The sequence below is a fragment of the Neopelma chrysocephalum genome, unplaced genomic scaffold (assembly GCF_003984885.1).
Source record: "Neopelma chrysocephalum unplaced genomic scaffold, ASM398488v2 Primary Assembly neopelma1_77, whole genome shotgun sequence".
In the NCBI taxonomy this organism is placed as follows: domain Eukaryota; kingdom Metazoa; phylum Chordata; class Aves; order Passeriformes; family Pipridae; genus Neopelma; species Neopelma chrysocephalum.
Window position 1 is genome coordinate 8255464 of NW_020897738.1, and position 24143 is coordinate 8279606.

A 24143-nucleotide genomic window follows, 5' to 3' on the forward strand; every position below is an offset into this window, starting at 1 on the left:
CCATCTTAAAGCCACTGCAAGAAAGGAACACTATAAAAGGTACTGTGTTTCTGCAGCTCAGTTCAAGTCTCTTGAGTATCTTGCTACTTTGTCATTATGTGTGTTCTTAAATCACGATCCTTTTATTAAATTGTCTTTACACTTCTCAGAAATTCCTTAGTTTGCAAGCTATTGAAGGCCTACTGAAATCTGTTTAAAATAGTGGTAGAGTGGTTGAGGAGCAGAAGGGAGGGAATGAATACCTGTGATGGATCAAAAGGCCACTCCTCTGGTTGCTTAGAGGATGACCATAAACATTTTCAGCTGCTTCAGATTCACCTCAGTGCTTTGGTGTGTCTGTTTTAAATCTGGGGACTTGATAGGGAATAATGGGTTTAAATATGAAAGTACTCTGTTGTTTATTCTCCTGAAATATTGCTCCCTTCTGTGTACTGCTTTATTTTTCTCAGTGTAGGTGGATTATAGTTTGAGCCAAGCATTCCTTGAAAATAATCCTCTGAAAAACAAGTATCATGTTACTGATTTTTATAAAGCTCTTCTTTCCATTTTCATTTGATTGTTTTTAGATTAAACATTGTTCCTTTTATACATGTCAAATCAAAAAGTTTTATGGAAAGTAAATAGCCCATTTAAACTTCAGAAGCTGTTTGTAGGAAAGGTTCTCAGTAGAGTTTACATTGTATTTATTGTCTGAGTTGTTTGGTACTTAGCTCTGTTACTAGTCTTAATGAAATGAATTAAAAGTGTTTATTGTAGCTGGAATACATTCCTGTTTATACAGTGCAAGATTTTAATTTTGATATAATAGAGGGAATTTGCTTTAAACGTTTGAAGTGGTTAGACAGTTAAGGCAAAATTATTATTTTTCCAACTTAGCACAGTTATTAGGAGAACAGTTATTAAAAAGGAATGTTTGAATAGAAAACTGGTTCTTGGAGAGGATCATCAGTGACCTGGAAGAAATATTTGTGCTTCCCAATAACTGTAATATGAGGCATTAGTGCTGTACCTGGGGCTGCTGGGGGATACCAGGGCTCTGATTGTGTCTGCACAGCCTCTGACAGGAGAAACTTGCACAAAAATTTCCCCAACTGATACAAAAACCAGCCCAGTTATTCTCACTGAAGTTCTCCTAAAAGAGAAATTCAGCCTTGAAGGAAAGACCTACCAGGGAAGACTTCAGCCCAGAGGTTTAAATTTGGATAGAGCTACAAACCAATGAATAAAATGCTCTTATAATGAAGACATGAATCCCAGTTGTGAAAATTGCCACTTGTGATGTAATAAAAACAAGTTTAGGTGGCTGTGTGAGTGTGACCCTTGGCAGGGTAAGCACAGCCCTGCCCTGCTGCTCCATGCAAGGGAAGATCTAAATGAGTCAAGACTCATTTAGATGGACTAATCAATGGGGTTACTATGGGGATTTACCCAGGGATATGAACCAGGCATGTCCTGAGTGTTATTCTCTGAGGGCTCCTTAGTCTGCCAGTTTAACCCCCCAGAAGCCAAGATTCTTGGCTGATAGAATAGAAGATGCCTCCCAGGGATGAGGATTCCTGCCTCGAAGGTTCAGCAAGGCCTTGTACCTGGAGACAGGGGAGGTGAGGAGCAGTTCCTGTGGCACTGATGTTCTGCCCCTCAGCCAGGCTCCCCCTCCCTGCAGCAGGATGGTTCTGCAGTGTGGAGCAGGGACTGCTCTTGGGGTGCCAAAATTCATCGTATGGAATGAGGACTTTGTCCAAGACTGTCATTAAAATGTCTCTGTTTCTTCTGCCTTTAGATGTTTATGCATGAATGGGATGATTATTCAAGGCATCACACGAGCTAAATACTTTTATTTTGCTCAGAAATTATTTATTAGTTCTCAAATGCGTGTTTGCCTTGTAATACTAAAAGGCTGTGGTGTTAATCAGCACGAACTTGGATTGCATCCTAAACTTACAAGGGGAAGGTGAACTTGGGCTGCATTTTAAGCTTGCAGATGCTGAGGCAGTGAAGGGTCTGCTCTGCACATGCCACTGCAGAAAGCAGATCAATAATTTCAGTACATTTACTCAGTGCCTCGGGCTTCCAGACACAGCCTGGGGAAAGAACCCACTGGATTTAGAATGAGACAGATGTTCCTGAGGAAAATTAGAGGTGGTGGCCCTCGTTCTGTTCCTTCCCTCTCTTTGTGTTGCTTTAATCTGCTCTTCATTGATGCTGTTCCTGCTTTAAGGCAACGTAAGGTCAAAATGGGGTTGTTTTTAATGGGAGAGGTGGAAATGCAGGAGAGTAATGCAGCAGGATGGGTTGGTAAGCAGCTAATAAAATTAATTTGATTTAGTAGCTTCAAGAATGAGACATGAATATTGGCATTATGTTCTTTCCTGTTTGTACTGATGTTTTCAGCTCCCTGGTGGAGCAGCCACACAACCCACTGGATGTGGCTGTGAGAGGTAAACAAGACACGTGGTCTGGAAAACAGCCCAGGGGTTTTGGGTTTGGTTTATTTTCTTCTGAAACCAGGTCAGAAACCACAGGGAAGATGCTTGCTCTGAACACTTCAGAACTGTGAAATTTTTTTTCCTAGCAGTGCCAGTTTTACTTGTTTAAAATGCTGTGGGAGACAGTAAGGATTTGATTCAGATGGGTTAAAGGATCTGTTTTCTCTTGATGCATTTATTTGCGTTCATCTTAAAGGCAGTTACTGGAAATGCCCCCATAAACCCCGAGATTGGAGCCCTAGAATTAAAAAGCATTTGTTATTACCCAGGAATGTGGCTGTGCAGTTTTATTAGCCTTTCTTCTACTGTAATCTATGGATCCCATTTAGCTGCATGCAGCCCTGTTCTTCTGAAACATAAAAAGAAGGAAATCTCTCAATAGCCTGAAATCAAATTATCTCCCTGTGTTAATCTACATGTAGAACACCCAAGCCCACTTCTTTAAAGGAAAATAGTTTTACTGATAAGCAGAGCTGGCCTGTGTGCTTTGGATATTAGAATTAAGTGGATTTTTGTGTGTGTGTGCAGAGTGCTATTTATAGCATCAATTAACTCCTCCTGGTCAGGGTAAGTCATTTTACACATCTGCTGCTGAGCTGAGACACTCACTGTTCTGGGGGGGTCACACTTGGATTTTATTTTTCCTCTCCTCTCAAAATGTGTAGTGAAAGGACAATTTTCTGCCTAATGGCTCTTAGTTTAAATGAGCTGCCTGAGTGTGGTGCCTAAATAAGTTGTGTGCTGAGCCCAACAGGGGCATTTGGAGTGGGCAACAGGCTGCCCCAGTGCAGGGCTGCCCTCAGCTCTGGCACTTGCCTTTTTATTTATCTGTGCCATGGCAGCACAAGAGTATCTTTTATGAAAGAGTTATGAGCATCTGCAGCATTTTCCAGCCTTTCTGTAATATTTCAGTTGCTCTGGTTTGCCCATGAGAAGCTGCCTGGCTCTGGGAATTGCCCCCTGACTCTTGTTCCTGCTGGGAGTTTAGTGCTGATGAATACAAGGCTGTTCTCAGCTCTAGTTCCCCACATGGAGCCACTTCCAGACACATTCCTGTCAGGAGCCTTTCTCTGAAGATGGAAACCCTTTTACCAAAACTCTGAACATCCAGAAACCCAGAAAAATGAGGAATCTGGTATATTGTTTAATGAAATCTTTTAAGTAGTCTGTGGAAGTTGATTGCATGAGGTTATAACAGCTTGTGTTTGGCTTATTTGGGGCCAGGTTGGGTTGTGTATTTACGAAGCCAAGCTTGAAAATACAGGGGAGAGACTGAGGGAGTGGAGTTATGAACTGTGCTGCCTTTGATCTTTATCTTTCTCGCTTCCTGGCTGCAATAGCCTTGTTCTGAGGGCAGATGTATTGATTTTGGGGGGCTCTGCAGAGAGGAGCCATTTGTGCTGAGGATGAGCTCAGTCCCAGTCCGTGCCCACAGCCTTTGGTGCTCCATTGAAGGCCTGATGTTGTCCAGCAGGCACGGAGACAGAGGTGGTTCCCCTGCTGCTGGGAAGCCATTCCTGCAGGAAGGTGGTTCCAGAGGAATTCTGTGCTCAGACAGATGTGCCCAGGTGTGCCCATCACCTCTCACAGCACAGGGACAGGGGTGAAGCATCTGCTGCTGTGGGTGAAGCTCCTCACACAGAGCTCCTGCTGAAAGCAGCTCTGAGAACACTTGGAAACCTGACTATCCGTGGATCAGAAAGGGAGCACCAAGTGCAATCCATTTCCAGGCAGAACTCCTTATTGATTTCAGTGGGGGAGACCTTTGAGGAATCAATGGTGAGCAGCAGCTTTAGTGTGCAAGGACACGTGTTCTGGGGGTTCAGTGATCAGCTATGAACTAATCAGGCTGGTGACAATCATGTTTGGCAAGTTCCAACGCAGAGGAAAAGGTGTCAGAGGTTTGAGAAGGAGCAAGTTTACTGTTTCTGTTCCAAGAGAGGTTGCAAAGTATCATCTTGTTCATTCTGCCTTTAATTTTCAAGTTGCATTTTGTTTCTGTAGAAAACCAGAAAATATAAAGAAAAATATAAAATTTTCTGAGGGTAGGTAAACACACAAGTCTGATCATTATGGTGCACAGTATTAAGCAAATGGAATTGCTGAAATCATCAAAACACTCAGAACTGTTTCCACGAGGTTGGTGCACAGCATTCAGCTCAGATGGTTATTTCTGACTTGGCTTCTTGGTGTGGGGATGGAAGTGCTGCCTTCCAAATGCTGCCCAACTCCAGGACATCAGCAGAAATCATGCAGAGCTTATTCTCTGTGTGCAGAGAGTGAAGTATAAATGCTGCTGATACTTTCCTGGCCGTGGCTCAGTGGCAGAATTAACCCCTGTGAGGTGGAACAGTAGCAGGGGTTGTAGTGGGCACATTCCAACCCTGGGCCAGCTCTGCCTTGGTCCCTCTTCTGGGATTTAGGAGATTCTACAAAAGCTGTTCCACCTGGACACCCCTTGGGAATCCGTGAGGAGTGTTTGTTTGCACAGAATTCACAGTGCACAGTGTGAATTTATGGACTGTCACACACCCATTAAACCTCAGTGTGGACACTCAGGAGGTGTGAGGTAACGTGGTTCCATTTTGCTGGGCTGTTTTATGCTTAATTAACACAGACACTGATCTCTGAAGGAAGTGTGGTGTAATGAGCTCTCTGGGATGGAGAAGTTCAGCTTCCTCTGTATAGACAAGTCCTTCCAAGAGCTCTGCTTTAGAGAGGTGCTGCTACACTCTTCTGGTCTATAAATGACAAATTTCAAGAATAAATGGGTTTTTCTTTTCTGTTGGGCAAAAGTAATCATAGGCTAAAACATTTACTTTAAAAATTGCCCTTGTAAAAATATTTCCATTGGAACTTTAGAGTATTAAACTGAATTATTTATGCTATTATATGTATGCAGTTGTGAGAAAGGTGTTCTATATTGCTCTAATTTATTTTCCCTTCCATTTGGGAATACAGTATAGAAATTGAAATGTACCTTATTAGGGGAGCAGAGCTACAGTATCATTAAAGCTGTGCAGGAACACCAAGCCTGGAAACAGTGCATGAAACTTTGGGAGGAAAACCTGAAAAATTCCTGGTATCAAACTGCAGAAGTGAGGAATCTCTGCTGAAGGGAAGCTGTAGAAAGACAACTGGTGTCATTTAAATGTGCCCTGATTAATAGAGAGATTGTATTACATACAAGAAAATTCTGCATCCTTTTTTCCTGAGGACTGTGTCTTTTCTAAGGTACTATGATATCATTTCAGTGCTTTTAACTAAGAGGTTAATTAAAATATTAATGGTTAAATTGACTGGGAACCATTATGACAGGATTAGAGATGCTGTGGTGCTGCTGAGCAGAGCCAGTTCTGCAGTGAGTGAAGTGTTGGAACTGTGTTGTGTGTACAGAGATGTGTCTGGATTCTTTTGTTGATGTTGCCAAACCCAATAATTTTGTATTTATTTCTACAAAATGATTCCTGCTGGACGATCAGATGAAGTTCCTGACTAATGTAAAACCCCAAATATTGCACTTGACTTGTTTTTCTGCAGCAGCAGAGCTGGTGAGCTGCAGAGTTCATTGCTGTGTCCCCAAGAGCCAAAGTTCCTTCTCAGAGACCTTTTCCTCTTCCCATTTCTCCCGTCACCATTTCCTCTGCTCTTGTTCATTCCCCAGTTTAAACCTTGTTTCACAGACTGTCCAAAGGAGCAAAACCACCCTGAGCAGCTTTTCTCTTGTTCCTTTTGACACCAGCACAGGGTGTCTGTCTGTGCCTACCAGAGAACTCCACTGGAACAGGTTTCTTTGTGAACTCCTCATTGCTGTTCATTGGTGGAAGTTGTCATGGAAGGGTCAAATTAGAGCTCAGTCCGCCAGAGCAGGAAGAGGACCCAGGCTCAAGACAGATTTCACCATAAGGTCTGAGGAGGAGTTTATTTGGAATGTGTTTTTTATATATGTATAAATTCTTTTTTTCAAAAGTGTGACTCTTTTGTCTGCAGAAACTGAATTATGCTTAATTTATTCTCTCTGGTCATTTGCTTGAGAACTAGTCTTTTTCTCACTCTGCCTCCCCACTTTCATATGTGGGCATATCTTTGCACAGTTTTGTTGTATCTAGTTACTTTTGAGCACAGAATTTACTTCTGTTTAGTTTAAGGAAAAATGAGTTTTCTGGCATGATGGTTCCATGCCCTTTGAGGTTGGATCCGTGCAAAGAAAGGATCATATTTCTGGTAATTTGGCTGAAACACAAGAAACTGTGTTTGTGCTGGCTTCAGGAAGGCAGACAGGACCTGGTGGGGCATAAAATCTGCTGGGCCAACATTTCTCTCTGAAAATGTTCTAAAACACCTGAAGCAGCAGCGTGAGTGTGTCCTGGCTCTGCACTCCCTGCCCTGTGGCTGCAGCATTTTTGGGTGGCAGCAGCTGAAGGCTGGTTGTGCTGCCTCACAGAACCACATCTGTGCCAAAGGGATCCTGTTCTGTGCCTTCTCCAGGAAAAACAGGGACTGGATTGGCAGTCACGGGCCCAGAGGAGTTTTGGTGCTAAATGTTTCAAGACAAAAGAGATCAGAGATTTACAGAGCTACACAGGTGACCTGATACCCCAAAGGCTTCTTTCCCTTGGGTTTTGTGTAGGATCAGATTTACAGGCAGGTAGAACAAAGGAAGTGGCTGTAAGATATTGTGCAGTGGGTGTATTTGAGAAATTAATGTCTCCTTTCTAAAAATGATCTTGAGCCATTTGGAGCTTGTACATCTGACACAGGACCTGAAGTTGCATGCCTAAATAACAGTTCTCATTTCTGAAAGCATCATGGTGGGTTTCTGTGTTTTAAGTTGTCTGGCCACAATATCCAGTTTGCAGCATTCAATCATCCTCATTCCAGTCCAGAGCTTTTCCTGATTTAGGACATCAACAGTAAATCCCACAGAAACAAGCAGGTATTGATCACAAATCAGATTAACTAGGGTGGGGATTTTTTTCCTTAGGAGTCTCAGGATTGGCTTCTCTGAATATTGTTTCCTTTTCCTCCAAGTTAGGAGGAAAACAGCGTAATAAATAATTTCTATAACATAGTGAGAAGAACTTGGGAGATGACTGCACAGAAGAGGCTGTAATATAATACCTTATTAACTAACTCTGTCTTCTCTTTCCTCTCTCTTGTAGCTGGTTCTGCTTCAGGCTGCTCTCCTGCTTTCTCTGTCCTGTTCTAGGCTTAGTGGGGGATGTCCCAGCAGCTCTAACCCTCATCCTGGTACCTCTCTAGGTGTGTATGGCTCAGTTTTCTCTGCATGCTCTCTGGTGGTGCATGGGGGGCATCAGTCACGTCATGCTGCTCATGTCCTGTGGCACTCAGGGCTGGCAATGCCATGGCATGTGTTACTCTTCAGTTCCACACATCCTCTCCAGCCCCATCTGTGTTTTACTCCGCTGGTTTCCTTCCCTGTGGAAGCAGAGCTGCTGTTTCCGTGCACACTCACAGCCCTTCCTGCTGCTCCTGCAGCTGCACGAGTTGGAGCAGCTTCTTGGTGCTCCCTGTAGTGCCCTGAATGCCAGCAGGGCAGGGAGCCTGGGGCTGGGCTGGAGCAGCAGTGGGACAGCCCTGCTCAGCACTCACACTGTTGGACCCCAGAAATCTCCTGTGTGCCCTGAGAGCCACCTCCCCTCCTGCTGGGAGAAGCCTCTGTGGAGTTCTGGAGCTGCCTTGGACACTTCTCTCTCCAAACTCAGCTCACTCAAGTGCCTGAGTGCTTTAGGAAGGCAGAGTGCTTTGAGAAGTGCAGGGGGTGTGAGGTCCTCCAGGGCTGTTAGGATTTAGGTACTCAGATCTCACACAACTTGACCCCTCTTCATCTGAAGGGCTCTTGACGAGCTCTTGACTGTATTAGCAAAATCAGCATGCAGAGCTGACTCACCCTTTGGGGCAGCACCAAGTGACCCCAGGCATGGCAGAGTTCCCAAGAGCCCCAGCCTTGGCTGGGAACTGGGGGACTCAGTTTGGGCCCTTTGCACTGGGGGCATTTCCATCCTCACTGAGCCCTCGAGCTGTCCTGGCTCAGGAGGGGCCTCTCAGTCCATCACTTTGTCTCAGGAACAGTCAGAAAAAGCAGCTCCTCTTGCTTTGCTCCAGCTCCAGTGCAGCACTAATGGATTTGGAGTCACGTAGGCAGGAGAGGAGATTTGCTGCTGTCAGCGTAGCCTTTGACACTCTGGAGGCAGCTCTTTGCTGTGTTTAGAAATGCAGCCTAAGGAATAATTTTTACCTGGCTGCTGTAGGTGTAATATTTTCTTTTACTGATACCCTTTTCAATGCACTTTAATTTATTTACAAGTGGTAGCAAATTGCAAGTGGCAGCCCCAGTAACTGACTCATGAGTCAGTACTTTTATTTTTCTCCTCTGGTCTAGACTGCTGATAATGTAAATTGTTGAAACCCTGGGTAAATAATTAGGAGTGCAATCAACAGCAAGCAGGTATTTATCTGCTAATAAAACATTTGAAATGCAGAAGTCTTTCTTTGTCCAACAGTTCTTAAAAGGCAGTTACTGGTCCTGCTGCTGTTTCTTCATAGCAATTAGGATTTTTATGGTCACTAATTGTACATCTGAAAATTTATACAGTTTATTTTCTGCCTGTGTCTGTCTTCATACAGAGAAGAGAAGCACAATATTTATGGTTGTAAGGAGGTTAACACTATATTTTCTGCATGGAGATCTCTCTAGAGATTTGTACCATTTATAGAACCCAAATTTTCTGCGTTCTCTTGTGTGGCATCAAGGTCTTATATCTCATTAGGGATTTTCTGAATGGAATCTTTGTCACATTCTCAGAATGTGACTTGAAAGTTGATATATCAGCTCAGTCATCAACTGTGATTTTTGTTATTAAAGCTGTAACTGCTTCAGAAGAGGGGCTTCTAGATTTTTCATGCACTCCTGGAAATGCTTTTCCTTAGAACAGATACTTGCATTATATATTCTAAAGGGAACCTGCTTGTTTTAAATTTAGCTGCTGTAGGTTACATCTCGTCATCCCCACTGGATTCACTTTTTGAAATCAGTCCATAGAAATATCCAGCCTCTGGGACCCCCAAAAGGTGACTTCTGTGTTGTTTCTCACATGGTTGCGTGTGAGAAGAAGCAGTTTTAGCTGCAGACAGTGAATTCCCTGGCAGATGGGCCCCTGCAGGGCAACTGAGGAAACCTGAGTTCTGCTCTGCAGCACCTCTGAGGAGCCTCTCTCCATTCCTCATCCCTGACCATCCAGACTCTTCTCTTGGGCCTGGAGCATCCCCTTGGCTGAGGTGCACTTGGGTCTGTAGCAGTGAGTTCCTCTGCTCCTGCAGGAGGGCAGTGGGAATTAGTAACCCCCGAGGTGTTTTCAAGGATATATAGTTAGAAATGCCCCCCCATGTATGTTTTTCCCAAAATAGGATTAGTGCCTGAGGCTGGGAAGTCCCGGTGCTTTCACACTCCAAGGAGTCAGTGAGCATATCTGCACTCCTGGGAGGACAGACAGACAGACAGAGCTGCCTCCATCTGTGCACAGGCAGGGAAGCACAAAAGCAGCAATGTGCAGGGTGGCTGCACACGAGCAGCTGAGCCCCACGAGCTCTGGCTGTGTCCATGTGCAGCTGTGCCAGGGCTGAGCACAGAGAGGGAGCAGGTGAGCCTGGCACTGCCCAGGAATCCTGCTGGCCTTGGAGAGGCTGGGATTCTGCTCAGCAGGAAACAGTGTGGTCTCTGAAGGCTTTACAGACTTTTTATAATCTAGTGGAAGGTCTCAGAAGTTCACAGCTTGGTCGGTATTTGACTAATTTGTGCCATCTGGAGAACCCTTTGGTGGTTTTTGGGGTTTTTTTTCAGAATCTAAACAGAACTTAAATCAATGCACAAATGAGAAAAGTCACTTCTGCCTCCTGGTCTGCAAAAGTGAAAGGCTCAAGTCATGGTTATGTGTAAAGAGGATGAGATCAATACATGGTAATCCTTACACTGCTCCCAAGGTGATTTCATAGGAACCCCAACTCCTTTAGCAGCACTGTAAGAGTGAACAGTGAACACAGAGCTCCTGGCAGGTGATTTCCCATGAAATCAAGGTGTATGTCACTGGCTTGGGGTCTGTTACTTCTGCCCCAGTGTCTTTGGGGCCTGTTGGATGATTTCAACCATATATGACAAAAGACAGGAGACCTTGGGCCTACTTAGGAATTTCCAATAAACTGTGAAAATATGCAGCTTAATAGCTACTGATGTTCCTGCTTTGGGAACACACCAGTACATGAGCACATTATCACTCACTACCAAAGAATCTGCCCAGGAAAGGGGGTCTGAGAAATGTAACCCTCGTGGAAAATGCATCAGTCAGGAGTGTGTGCATCATCCGAGGGCACTGAACGATGAACTGCAAAGCATCAGGAAACCAGGGTTTGGAACTATCTGTGTCCATGGAAATCCTTGTGGATGGATGGAAAACAAAGAGTCTTTGGCAGCACATCGAGGGACAATTTCTCAGGACTTAATTCTCAGCACAGGATATGAACAGTTCTTGAATTATAGGAGCTCGAGGCAGTTCTGCCTCTGCTTCTCTCAGAGGTGCTTTAAGTAGTCCAGTGGTAAACTGGTTACTTTTTCAGTGGAAGGGTTCTGGTGAAGCCATCATTTATGCTGCTGATTTCATACTCTTGGGAAAACGTTTGAAATGATGTTCACGTCCCAGATCTGTGGATCAATGGGGAGTTTTACTTCATGCACCATACAGCTGGAGAGAGGGTTTTAAATGGGACACTTCATAACCCTGCTGGAGAAGACATGAGGCAGAAGATATATCCCATATAGCTGGTTCTCGAGTTCTTTTTTCTGCACTGAGAGACAAGCAGCCCTGTGTGTTTTCCATGGAAGATGTTTGATTTTGGCTTTTTCATTTGCATTATTAGCGAGCAGCTGCATGAAGGGCTGTTTCATTGGCTGAAATCATCAAGCACATTTCAACTGCAATTGCACACTCTGCATTTGAAAATGTTTTCCATATTACAGTGTGCTGCTATAATTTAAAAATGAAAACTGTTTTCAGCTACTGTCTGTTGAGTTTGGGCTGGGGGCGGGAAAAATGGATGCAACTGTTTTCTTGCACCGTGACGTTTCTGTCCTTAAAAATGTTAATCTTCTCACTTATGCTGTTAAAGACAGAAATTCCAGGTGTCTGTAGTGAGAATGTTCCTCATTCCCTCCAAAGCTGTATATCTTTTTTTATATATTTAAGTACATCATTATTTGCACAGTGAAATTAGCTTTGCAGGAGGGATGAAAACCCTCGTCAGAGCAATTCTAGCAAAAAGATCAAAGGAATTAAATATAAATTCTCTCCAAGGTGAGCATATTTTTTTTTCTTTCTTTTTTGAACAGGGAAGCCTTAGATTAATTACTCTTAATTTAAAGTCAAGTTAATGGATGGAAAGATGGATGCTTTTCACAGACCACTGCAGTTTGCTTCTTAGAGTATTTTAGGGGGGTGACTAACGATGTGCGTTTTTATCTTTAACCTCTGCCCCGTGCCCTCCCCACCCTTTGCCTTAACCCCTTCAGTTGGCAGGCGGGAGCGTTGCCAGCAGCCATGGATGACTATGATCTCAGGTCAGCTGCCAGCATTCTGGCCTCAGTGAAGGAGCAGGAGGCCCGTTTCGAGCGGCTCACCCGCGCGCTGGAGGAGGAGCGGCGCAACGTGTCCCTGCAGCTGGAGCGCGCCAGCCAGCCCTCCGACAGGCTCAGCATCTGCAACATTGGCAACGGGCAGCCCCTGGCCACTGCCTGGCAGCAGCTCGTCCTGCAGGTAACACCTGCTCCCCTCACCTGTCACCAGAGCTCACCTGCAGCACATTGCAGACAACCAGGGGCATCGGGGTGCGCTCAGCATTTCTCTCCCGATACCCCAGAGCTGCGACGCTCCATCGGGTCATTTGGTAGCTCACACTTCAGAGCCTTGGCTCAGAAGTTGTTTTTTGCTTTCTCTTAGCTCATGAGATCCTTCAAAAACTATGTGCATAATTGAGTGTAAACCCCAAACAGAGATCTTCACGCCCTCCTCTGAATCTGTGCACTTGTTGTGAGTGTGGTGATGTGCTGGTGGCTGCAAAAGAAGGCTGGGTCATAATCTCCATAGCAAACAAAATTTCCATTAGAAATAGCTGGACTTTGAATAGAGGGAGCAGCATGAAAAGCAGGAATTTCCCTCCTGCGAAGCCTTATTGTTTGTGGAGGGAGGACTTCATAATTTGTTTCTCATGTGTAGTGAATTGATAGACTTTATTTTAATGATGCAAACTGGCTTTGGGGGTAGCTTTAGATTTCCAAATATTGTCTTGCTTGGTACGCGTTCTTTTAACTGTTTAAATGTGCAATGATAAACTACTTAATGTCTCTGAATTACTTCAGCTGGCAAATCCCTCTGACACACAAGGTAAGTCATGCAGAAGCAATAGTGCCATTTGTGAAGGTCTGTTTCCTAAGAAAACATTGTTCAGTTCAGAAACTCTGGGCTGTGGGGATTCTCCAAGTTGTTTCCCAGTTATCCCAGACTGTTTTACAGTTATCCTTGTATTGAGCTGTGTTCAGGCAGACTCCACATTCTGTTCTCTTCTCTTAGCTCTGTTTTTCTGAGAACAGCTGCCACGGTGTTGTATTCTGATGCCAGAATTTGGGACTCCATGTGAAGGGAGCAGCCTGCACTGGTTAGGCTAAAAGTCTGACCATGGCTGGTGGGAGCTGTGGGTTGTTATCCCCTGATTAGCAGCTGGATGGGAGAGGGGAGTTGTGCTCACCTGTTTTTTGCAGGAAAAGGACAAGTTCACCTTCGCTTTTTCTGACCGGCTTTGTGCAAAGTGCCTGATTAATGGCTTCAGAATGAAATTCCTGATCCACAAAACTGATGAAGCATGAGTTTTCTGCAGTGTAATGGCTTAAGGTCCAGCCACTTCCAAGAAAACTTAATAAAAGAGTTTTAAGTTACTGGAGTCTACGTGACTCTTATGGAGAAACAGCCCTGTAAATGACCCCAGACTGGATCTGTGTACACTCAGCTCATTGCCACTGGGTGAGGGGAGCTTTAGTTCATAAATAATTAGCATTGAGGTTTTTAGAGTAGCTTGTATATGAAATAAAATGGTTGAATAGCTAAATACGCACAGTTAAGAATTAATGTGAGGTTATTTGTATGAATTCTCATTAAATATACTGAGGGCCAAATTCCTCCCTGACTCACTAGAATTAATTATATTGTGTTTAAATGAAAGATGAAAGCTGTACATTCAGTCTTAGAATATACAATGATTTTATCTTTGTTATTATATATTGCATTTCACTGTGAAGAGCACACACAGCACAGGCACTCTGTGCTCTGCTGTCTGTGAGGGTTGCTCAGGCACGGGAGTGAAATACAGTTCTCTGGAGCTGTGTTTCAGTGAGGACTGGCTGAGTTCTGTGCATCACCCTCCTCAACCATTTGTTGTAATAAATATTACAAAACAAGGAGTAGCTTTTCCATTTGGAAGTTGCCTCTGGCTTTGAGCAGTGGGAGCCACCTGACTGGCCCTGGCTGTTGGTTTTTGGAAGCGCAGCTCTGGTTGTGCTGCAGAGAGAAGAGCAGTGTGTTCATGTGTGTTTGTGTTTGCTTCTCTAGCTTTTGAGGTGAGAGATGCAAGTGGGTTGTTGCAGTGTCCTGAGCCCTGGAGCCTTGGCAGGGGCTGCCTTTTCTCAGCTCAGGGAGTTTGAGTGGCTGCTGAGCAGCACCTCTCCCGTGTCTTCTCCATGTTCAGGTATCTCAGTGATACTGTTTTTTACAAGCATGATAAATCTTATCACTCCTCCTGTGTGAGGTGTTTGGTTTCATCTCCCTGGCTTTATTTTCCTTGATTTCAGCCCAGCCCTGTGCTGCTCTTGGCCGTGGGAGCCGAGGTGGGCAGGGGCAGTGGAACCATCCCCTCGAGGGGTGTGTGCTGGGCTGGGCTGGCTGCCCAGAGCTGCAGGGCTCCCTGCACAGCTCACCAGCCACAGCACCACTCTCTAATAATAAAGAATATTCTTTTTTTATGTGTAGTTTTATTAAAACATTAGACATGTGAAACCTATTAACCACGAGGCCATATCCTGCCTTGGTTTCCATTGGTGTGGCTCCCTGGGGTTCAGAGGAGCTCTGGCAGCTCTGATCAGCTGGGGAGCTCAACAAGGTTTGCATTCAAAGGTTGTTTCCCGTTGGTGCACGGGGACAACTTCCATTCCTGTTAGTGTTCCATAACCAAAACAAAGGTACAGCATTCAATAAACTGATTTTGCCAGCAAATGCGCTGTAACAGTACTTTGACTGCAGTGATTTTGCAGTGCCCTGTAGGGATTTGAGGGGGTTCCTGTCAAAAAAAGATAAGTATTAACACCCCCCCCCTTACAGTAGGAAAGCTGTGGGAGTTGCCACATCTGGTATTTATGGGATAAATAACACAAATCAGTCCCTTCCATGCTGGCCCAGGGTTTTACTGATCAGATGGATTGACTCTTATGTGCCTGTTGATGGGTTGATGTGAGAAGTCTTCACCCTAACAAAATCATCCAGTAATTAAAAATTTATTACATTTGACTGTTACTTCCAGTTTCTTAGGTTCCCAGTAGTGGGTTTGTTGGGGTGTTTTTATGTTGGTTTTTTTTAGGTAGATCATCTGCCACATTGGGCTGAGAAGACACTAGAATAGCTTAAACTCAAATCAAAGAATGATTAGAATGATATTTTTGTTGAAAACCTAGTGGCATTAAATTGGTAGTCTTGTTGCAAGTTTTATATAATTCTGAACTTTATGGAATAGTTTTACCCCCTCCCAACAAAGAATATCCTAAAATGCCATCTTGAAATGTCAAAAATCAACCAAGTTAATAAAATTAATTTTTTTTCACTTTGCACATGTGACTATAGCTCTTCAAAAACAGCTTGGGGGTAAAAAGCTACAGAGTATTTTCATAATTCATACTATTTGGATCATTTATATTTCAACTTATGTTCCAGAGAAATAACACCTGTTTGAAAACTAACAAACACATTTTTCCTTGGTTTTTTTCCCCTGTTTTTTTAGGCAGGTGTTTTATAGCCATAATTAAGTACCAATATTCTTCAATCTTTATGTTAATCTGAGGTACCTGTGACTTCTGCCAAAAATGACATTTAGTGAAATGAGGGTCAGCTTCAAGTAAAAGGTGAACTCTCAAACACACCAGAACACATGGCGAGAATTAAAAAAAAATACAAGATTAGCTCAAATTGCTTTTCTGAGAAAATACCATCGAGTTAACCTTTCTGAGCTAGTGTGGGCAACAATAACACTTCTGTCTGTATTGCATTACTTCTATTTAAGATTCTCTGCTCCACACTGACATAGTACAGACTGTTAGAATATAGAGGCTGTTTCCAGTGCTTTGATAGCTAAGAACATGGTTACATTAATATTGTATATAATGGGTGCATTAATATTGTATAGATGGTTGAACATATACAGAGAAGAAGGAAAAATGGGTTCTGAGCTGCACTGAATCTTCACCTTCCCTTTCTTGTCCTCTCCATCTCCTGCAGAAAGCAGTTCCATCTCTGTGTGCAAAGTTTTCTGTAATTAGTTCTAATCTGTGGTGCCTCTTGGCTTCCTGTGTTGTGTAACATATTTGTGCTGATATTGAGGGGCTGACAGCATGGAAAATTACTTTTTGGGTTTTTTTGCCTGGCAGGTAAGGTCAGATACAGACAGCAGTGCTGTTGGTTCCTCACAGCTCCCTGGTGTTCCTGTACTGTTTCCTGCTGCAGTGCCAAATACTCAGAAAAGCCTCACTGGTATTTAACCCCTGGGTGTTTGTGTCTGCCTGTACTCAGTGGATGGCACAATGCTGAAAGAATTGTAGGGATAGTCCTAATTCTGTACAAAACCAGCTGAAACCGTGGAAATGCACATTGTGCTTGAGGGGAATGGCGTGGTTTGGTGTCAGAGTCTCCTCTCTGTTCTTCAGCTGCTGCTGCCCCTGCTCAGCTCCCCTCACTCTGTACTTTGGCTCCTGTGTTCTCTGCCCTGCAGGTCCCTGGGAATCAGGGGAGTTATTCCCATGGGAGTCACACACGCCCTGCCCTCAGCCTGATCCTGCACATTCAGGACCTGTGAGTGCTCTGACTGAGTTTCTAGGAGCGACCTGGGTCAGGTTTCAGCTTCTGCATTTGGGCAACTATTCCAAGGTTCCATGGAGGAGGCAGGGGGGAGATTTGGGAACATGATTCCCATGGGAGAATGAGTTATTAGATCAGAATTCAGTGAGAGCTGGGGGATCCTTGCAGTCCTTGGGGATCCCAGCATTAGGACGTGGCCCAGGAGCCATCACTCAGCTGCTCTGCAGGGAGATGTGTTCCCCATGCCTGAGGTGGGATCAGTCCCTGCTTTCTGCTGTCTTGGACAGGACAATACCTGCATTTAGCCTGGAGCTTGGAGCTTTTGCTGCCTTCTTGGTGGACGTTGTCCCAGCTCTGTGAAAGCACCAGCTCCTGGTTTGCTGTGAGTCAGGACCTCTTGGTGACAGCTCAGCACCAGTGGGAACTGGACACGAGGAGTTGGTGTTTCTCAGGCCCAAAGTGCTGCAGGTGCTTCAGGAGCTCTCCTGGAATTACTGCAGGTGTCAGATGGAGGCTTCCCAAGGTGACAGCATGGCTTGTTGCACCACTGGGAGCTCAAGGAGCTCCTTCTGTTTGCCTTTCTGCTGGGATGACCCAAATTCCAAAAGAAATTCTGGAACCTGCTTCCTGTCTTGCAGGAGGAATTCCATAGCACAAGGCTAACAAAAAAAAAAGTTTGTGCAGCAGGCATCCTGGTATAATCACATGGGAGCTCTGGAAAGGGATTCAGGCAGTATTGCTGGGAGAAATTACATTTGCTGGTTCTTCTGTTTCTTGAATAGTCTCTCCCCTGTGGATTTTCTCCAGTCTTCATTTAAGTCCTTAGATGGTAAAACATGGATACAAGTGAATGGGAATATTGGCATCAATGTCAGCATCAGCTAAGATCTGACCAGCTGCATCAGAAGCTGTGCACTGCCTTCCAGAAGGGATTTATTTGATAAGCAAACCACCTAAACCCCACTTATGAGAGTAACTTGGGGCTCAGAACTGCTGGCATGCAGCAGAATCCACTCCACATCTGAGAAGTGTTTGTCTAAAACTTGGTCAGCAAGCTTAGTTTAAAAAGTAGATTCCAAAGGATTCAATAAAAAAAATTAAAAAAAGGGATCCCAGCAACTGAAAAACTGACCCTCTGTTTGGTGAGGAAAGAATTATTTTCTTCTTTCCACCACAATGATTTGTTTTTTCCAGACTTAATCACATACTATTTTATAGTTTTACATGTGCAGGTTGAAAATATACTTCTAGCTCCAAAAGGCACCTTTCCTTTGCAGAAATCTCATTTTTTTCCCTGTCATTAACAGTACCTCACATGCACACCTCACACCTCATCTCTTAACTGTGTGCTCTGCAACTTTGTGTGGGAACTGCTAAATTCCAAAGTGCCATCTAATGTTTGTCAGCAGGACAGCAACTGCCTTGCACTAGTGATTATAATAATGCAAAGCAATGACCACATTTACCCTGAGCATCTCAAGTATTTTTGCAGGTTTTTTTGCCTTGAGAGTTTCAACTCCTTTTGTTTTTTGTGAATTTTTATCGAATGAGGTTTTGGAAGCAACTGAAAGGCAAGAATTTTCTTGTTTTGTTTGCCAAGACTTGTGAAAGAATGATTTTTCACAACTGTTAACCTGTCTGGCCTAGAGCTCTGACAGGTTTAAGTTGAAAACATTTAAATTGAATGACAAATTCACTATTTTGTGATAATTTTCCAGGATTTGACACTGCTTTACTAATAGAGCTGTGTTTTCTTCTAGAAGAACATATAAGAGAAACACATTAAAATTTAATTCTGCTTGCTGTGTGTTCCTCATTATGTAAACAGGCATCTGGGTTGTTCTTTGCATGACATCTGAGTGTTACAACATTGGTAAGTATAAGAGCAAGTAATTATTAAAAATGTCTTAAAAGAAGGAACATTAAAATGTAAACATTAAAGAGTAGCATCAAGTTTAACAGGATTTTTTTTTAAAGCCAACTTTCTAGTCATATTTATCACATTTGCTTCTTGAGTCATCTTACATTAAAGTTGTGATTTATTTCCATGTCCTGCTGCCTGTTTGTTCCTCAGCTCAGGCAGCAGAACATGATTAATTGTCCTGGCTTTTCAAGATTTTTAGTTCTCCTACATTTTAGTTCCCAGGCACATGACTGTATTAGCTTAGCTGTGATTTTAAAGATTTTAAACCATCACAAAATCTTTTTGTGCTGGATCTCCCAATTTTATGAGAGGATTTTGTTCCTAACACAGGCCCTGATCTGTGCCCATGAGCGAGGCAGAGCTTTCTCCCTGCAGGGCACTGCACAGGAGCTGCTCCATCTTCCTGAGCCTCTGCCCTGGCACCTGTGGCTGCAGGGATGCTTTGCAGGGATGCTTTGCAGCAACTTTAAAGCTCCCAAGCAGCCAAACAGGCAGTTTCCTCTGCCCCTGAGCCCTTTGGGCTTTGTCCCTGAAGGGCTCAGCCTGGCTTTGGTTCCCTTTGAGCTGCCTGCAGGATCTGTGAGCTCTTGTGAGCTAATGCTGAGAGAGCCCAAAATGAGTGTTGGGTTATGGTGACATTGATAAATTACTCACTCTTTTGCTGGTTTGAGCCATCTTGTTAAGGGTTCAAATGATGTTCTCGCTCGCTTTGTCTCAGATGTGGAGCAATTCACTCAAGTCATCAGTGTGACTGAGAGCAGAATGGCCAAGGATGGCCATGGGCAGCCTGAGGCTGTGCCTGCTGTAATTAAAGCCTTTGATTTAAATGAATGTCATGGTTTCATCTCTATATAAATATAAAAAGACCAAACAAACAAACCAACAAACCCCCACAGACCAACCAAACAAAAACCCCAACAACTGCTTCCTTTTTTAACCTACCAAATTACTGGCTGAAGAGAATAGTTTTTACCCACAGTTGTGGTGACTGGGAAGTGCTGTAAAATACTGTCAGAGTTCATTTTAGAGACTTAGGCTAAAATGCTGGTGGAGTGGCATTTTTAGAATTCTGTAAAGATCAAAAAAGAACTACAGTGTCCGTGTTTCTAACCCATCTTGGTTAGCTCTTCTTCCTTTTTGCAGTCTTATTTTCATATGTAACTATTTAAAATAGAAGAAACTTGCTCTGGAATAAATTTCCTGCACAGAGACCTTAATGCTCTCTTCAGAAGGAAGAGGTTTTGGTTTAAGGAGGACAGTAATTACCATGAAAATGGGTAGATTTTGCAGACAGTTATCAGTCCAGTACATCATGGCAAACCACATTTTTGCCTTCTGGATGAGGGAATGATGTGTTAAGCTGGTACCTCTGAGCAAATGTGTGTAATGTGCTGCTTTGAAATACAGCACAAACCATCCAGAAAATCGAAAAACCGAAACAAAATCGAAGAAATAAAAAATAGTTAATACTGGATCCATCTTTCCTGCACTTGAGTCTTTGTTTTCCTTTTCAATCATTACAGCATGAAATTATGGTCACAGCACCAACTCTAAACTAGATTTGTTTTCCTTGCTGTTGTCATTGTGTTATAAATGCCATGGTAATTTAAATTTTTTTTTCATAAACTGGAGGAGATTTTTTTATTTTTATCCCCTTAAAATGCAGTTGATTCTTATCTAAATGAAGCTGCTGGGTAGAAACATAGGTCACTCACTCAACTGCGACCTATATATAGTGACATGTAGCTTCCTCTGTCCTTCCTCTCTAATGTAAGCAGTGCTGTCACCAGCCTGTCCTTGTTCTCATCTTGTCATATGACAACTTGGATGAAAATGAGTTGACTGATATTGGATGTAGCAAGATGGAAGCTGTGTTTGTATACAAATTAAAATCCCCTGAACTTACTGAGATGCCTCATGGTGTTAACCTGCAGCAAGTGTCTGCTTCCTCTTTGCTGTATTGTTCTTAGGCCTCGTGATCCTTCAGAGCTCTTCTTTAATACTGGATTTTTAAATAAGGGTGACACCTAAAAGCATCCTCCATTTCTCTGGAGCAGCTCCCTGACTGAGGTGATCTGGCTGTGTCTCCATCTCTAACCTTGCAGTGTGGAAGCAGGCAGGTTGTCCAAACCATGGCCAAGGAAGTGTTGGAACTGTCCTGGTGGATGTGTCCTGCCGGGGTCACACAATCATTTTGCTTTGAAAGGGCTGCTGTAACTTTTCAAATACATGTAAAAATGATGAAAATGCTAACAGGAAAAGATGTCAAATGCATCCTGGAGATGGAATGTTGTGCCTGCATTTGTCTGGGCTGAAATCACCGTGGTGGGACACGCTGACACACCACTGTCTGCTGTGCTTTGGTTCTCCCACTCCTCTGGTTTATTTGCTGCACAGAACTCACAGGAGGACAGTAAAATACCCTGGGCATGGAAGCCCCTCTTTGAGCACAGGCTCTGTAATTTGGAGGATTGCCATGGGTGATGGTGGTGCTTTTGCCTGGGTGGTTACCTGGGACTCCTGATTCATCTTGTGCCTCCTTGCTCTGCTGGGTTTATGGAAGTTACATATCACTGAGCCCATATGTTATGGTCCCAGGCAGAGCTGTAAACCATTTCCTTTTTACTGCCTCTGAGAGCAGATCAATCTATAGAGCAGCACCAGTGATGGGGAATTTTTTAAGGGTAATGGGAGAAAATAAGAAAAGAGAGCTTGGCCCAGATACTACACTACTCCATCTTCCAAAGAATTAAATCCCTTCCTATTTATAAATTTTTAATTTCTCAGAGAGAAGAAGGAAGGTTTTCACTGCTTTTGCAGCTGGAAAAAATGTGACAGATTAAGAATTTAAGGTTCATTAAAAAAAAGAGGGGGCGGTTGCGATGTAGTCAGCAGTCTGATACTAATGGATAGAGTGTTTGTTGCCAAAATTTGGAAGTTCAGTATAACCTCTGGGATCTAATCCATAACTCTTACTTAGGTAATTAGTTCTTTGACTTCAGCATTGCCAAATCCCAGCATTCAGAATTATATGAGCTGGTAAAATATTGCAAGAGGCTAAAGAGGGGACTTAAGATGTAATTTGCCCTTTTAAAAAAAATAAAATCCTCTAGCTATGAGTCAAAACATTCCCAAAATTAATTTATAACCAGGAGGCCTACAAGCATCTATTATATTTTTGAAAGGAAAATAATGTTTTTAAATAATAACCTGGCTCCAGAAGGCGGGACTTCAAAATTTAGCAGTGCTAATCTTTCACATCTTGCACAAATATCTGTGGGTTTACAACATGAGAGACTTCTTATGTGAGTAAGAATTGGCAAATCCATCCAGGAGGGTTTTCAGGGTCGCTTTGCATGCAGGAGCAGCTCCTTGGGTGCCCTGTGGACATGGGCTTTACTCTGGTTTGTGCTTTGACAGCGTGGAAAGGGCTGGCACAGGGCCAGGTTCCTGCCTGAATTCAATGGTGCTGCTCTGTGCCAGCACGACAAAAGGGGAGCTATTTTAGTGTGTTAACTGAAGGAAAGCTGGACAAGGAGAAGGGGGGCAGTGCTGTACAGAGGTACAGGAGACTCAGGGAAACCGCGTTCCTTTTGCCCTGGCCTTGGAGTATTTTATTAATGGCCACTCCTGGCTGCCTCTAAATTATTCCCCTGCAGATAGAGAACGTCTTTTCCCTCCAGTGAAGCAAATAACTTCACTTCAGCCAAACCCTGTGGAACACCTACCGTCGCCCTTGTCAAACTACATGGCATTTATTTTTTAACAAATTAGGATGAGTTGGGTGACGTAGTTCTGCCCTGTTCTTTGCCCCTACAATACAAAGCCTTAGCTCCAGAGTTCAGCTGGAATGCTGACACTGGCAGTAGCAGGAAGGCTGAAATTACAATTAAACAAGTCTGAAACATTTTTTCTGGTCTTAAATGTTTGTGTAGGAGATGCTGCATTTTTCACGTTGATCCTGTAGGATTGGTACCAACTGTGAGTTATGGTGACACTGGAAGTATGTTTTAAAATTTTCAGGGAACCCGAAGCTGGGATGAAAAGACCCTTTTGTGCTAAGGTGCCTATTCTGATAATTAAAGAAGATTAAATTGTAATGTACCTTCCTTTCTGCTTTATAGCTGGTCTCACTGTCTCTGACTCTGCCTGTTTTCCAGGGATAGTCTCTAATTTGATGCCAGTATCTTTCAGTCCTAATTACCATTGCCCAGCCAGCAGCTGTTACAGTGCTGGGTTCACTTACTGGTTTGCTGCAAGAACCCAGTATGGAACAGGAAAAACAGCCATTGTCCCTTGGCTGGTGCCTGCAAGAAGTGCTGGGTTTTTTAGCACTGGGGGAGGACTTTGCTGCCTCCCAGACCTGGCCAAGTGCTCACACAGAAGGGCAAGGCTTAGTTCCAGTGCTGGGTAAGCATGTCCTCCTGTGTGGCTCCAGGGGGAAAAATGCTTCAGGTTTATTTAAGGTTGGTTTACACCTCCCAGCCTGAGTCTCTGGAGGTTCGGAGCCTGGCTGCCTGTTCGAAGACTGGATGTTAAAAAAACAGGTGCTTCCAATTCGCTAGAAATGGGTGGATGTGCAAACCAGGTCCGACCGTGCTGTGAAGTCCCAGTTTTTGTTGCCGAATGTGGTGGATGCAAGGTTTAGCACATCTGGCATTCATTTTGGTATTCAATAATTTATCCGGAGAATCTCTTAATGAATGTGGGGCAGGTTTGTGGGCAGGTGAATGGTTTTAAAAAACGAGGCCAGCTGTACTTTGAGCTCCAAGCGTCGCCGCATCTTTGTGAGATGGAAAAGGGAGGGGACAGTGATGGAAGATCGTCGTTCTCTGGTGTCGGTGCGTTGGGGATGCCGTTAATCTCCAAGTGAAGTGCGAAAAGTAAGCAGGGGCGAGGATTTCCTTTCTTGCGCTCTCTTGTCAGACCCGGCTGTAATTCCCTGGGAAGGGCTCCCGGAGCCCGCAGGTTCCCGCTCCCGGAGCGGCTCTGGGAACGGGCGCTTTCCCTCTTTGTCTCTCTGTAATCCAGCAGGAGGGGAGGGAAGCGGGGGAAGCCCCGGGGGGGGCTCCGGGCGCGCAGCCGCTCGGTGCGAACCGGGCAGGGCGAGGGGCCGAACGGGGCACGGCGAAGGGCCGAACCGGGCAGGGCGAGGGGCCGAACCGGGCAGGGCGAGGGGCTGAACTGGGCAGGGCCCAGCCCCGCTCTGCTCCCCCGGCGCTGCTCCCACCGCTCCCCCGGCGCCGGGCGTGGCCGCCTCAGCCCGGCCCAGCCCAGCCCAGCCCGCTCCGGCCGGTGCCGCCCGCCGGTGCCGCCCCCCTCACGGAGCCTCCCGGCGCCGGGGCCGCGGCGGCAGAGCCATGTGAGGGCGGCGGGGACCGAGCCGCCGTGCGGGAGCCGCCAGCCCGCCCTCGCTGCTGCCGGCGGGAGCGGCGCTTTGCCCTCCCTGCATGGGCTCGCTCCGTGCCCAGGCTGCCGAGGGGCTGCGGGGCGGCCGCGGTGCCGCGGCGGGGAGCGGGGCAGCGAGCCCGGCCGAGCCCGGGGGCTGTGAGGGGA

At 44.7% G+C, this 24143-nt stretch overlaps 1 protein-coding gene across 8 annotated transcripts in view; it reads left to right on the forward strand.

Moving 5' to 3' along the window:
• Positions 1 to 24143, forward strand: part of ARVCF (ARVCF, delta catenin family member) — a 155743-nt gene continuing 131600 nt past the window's right edge. For 5 of the 8 annotated variants that reach the window (XM_027689413.1, XM_027689419.1, XM_027689416.1 and 2 more), the window contains exons 1-3: positions 1 to 39; positions 7649 to 7748; positions 12067 to 12310. In XM_027689413.1, coding sequence (XP_027545214.1) covers positions 12095 to 12310 — 216 coding nt within the window. In that variant the 5' untranslated portion in view covers positions 1 to 39; positions 7649 to 7748; positions 12067 to 12094. The remainder of the gene's footprint in view (positions 40 to 7648; positions 7749 to 12066; positions 12311 to 24143) is intronic. The other 3 variants (XM_027689414.1, XM_027689415.1, XM_027689423.1) reach the window with 3 other exon arrangements.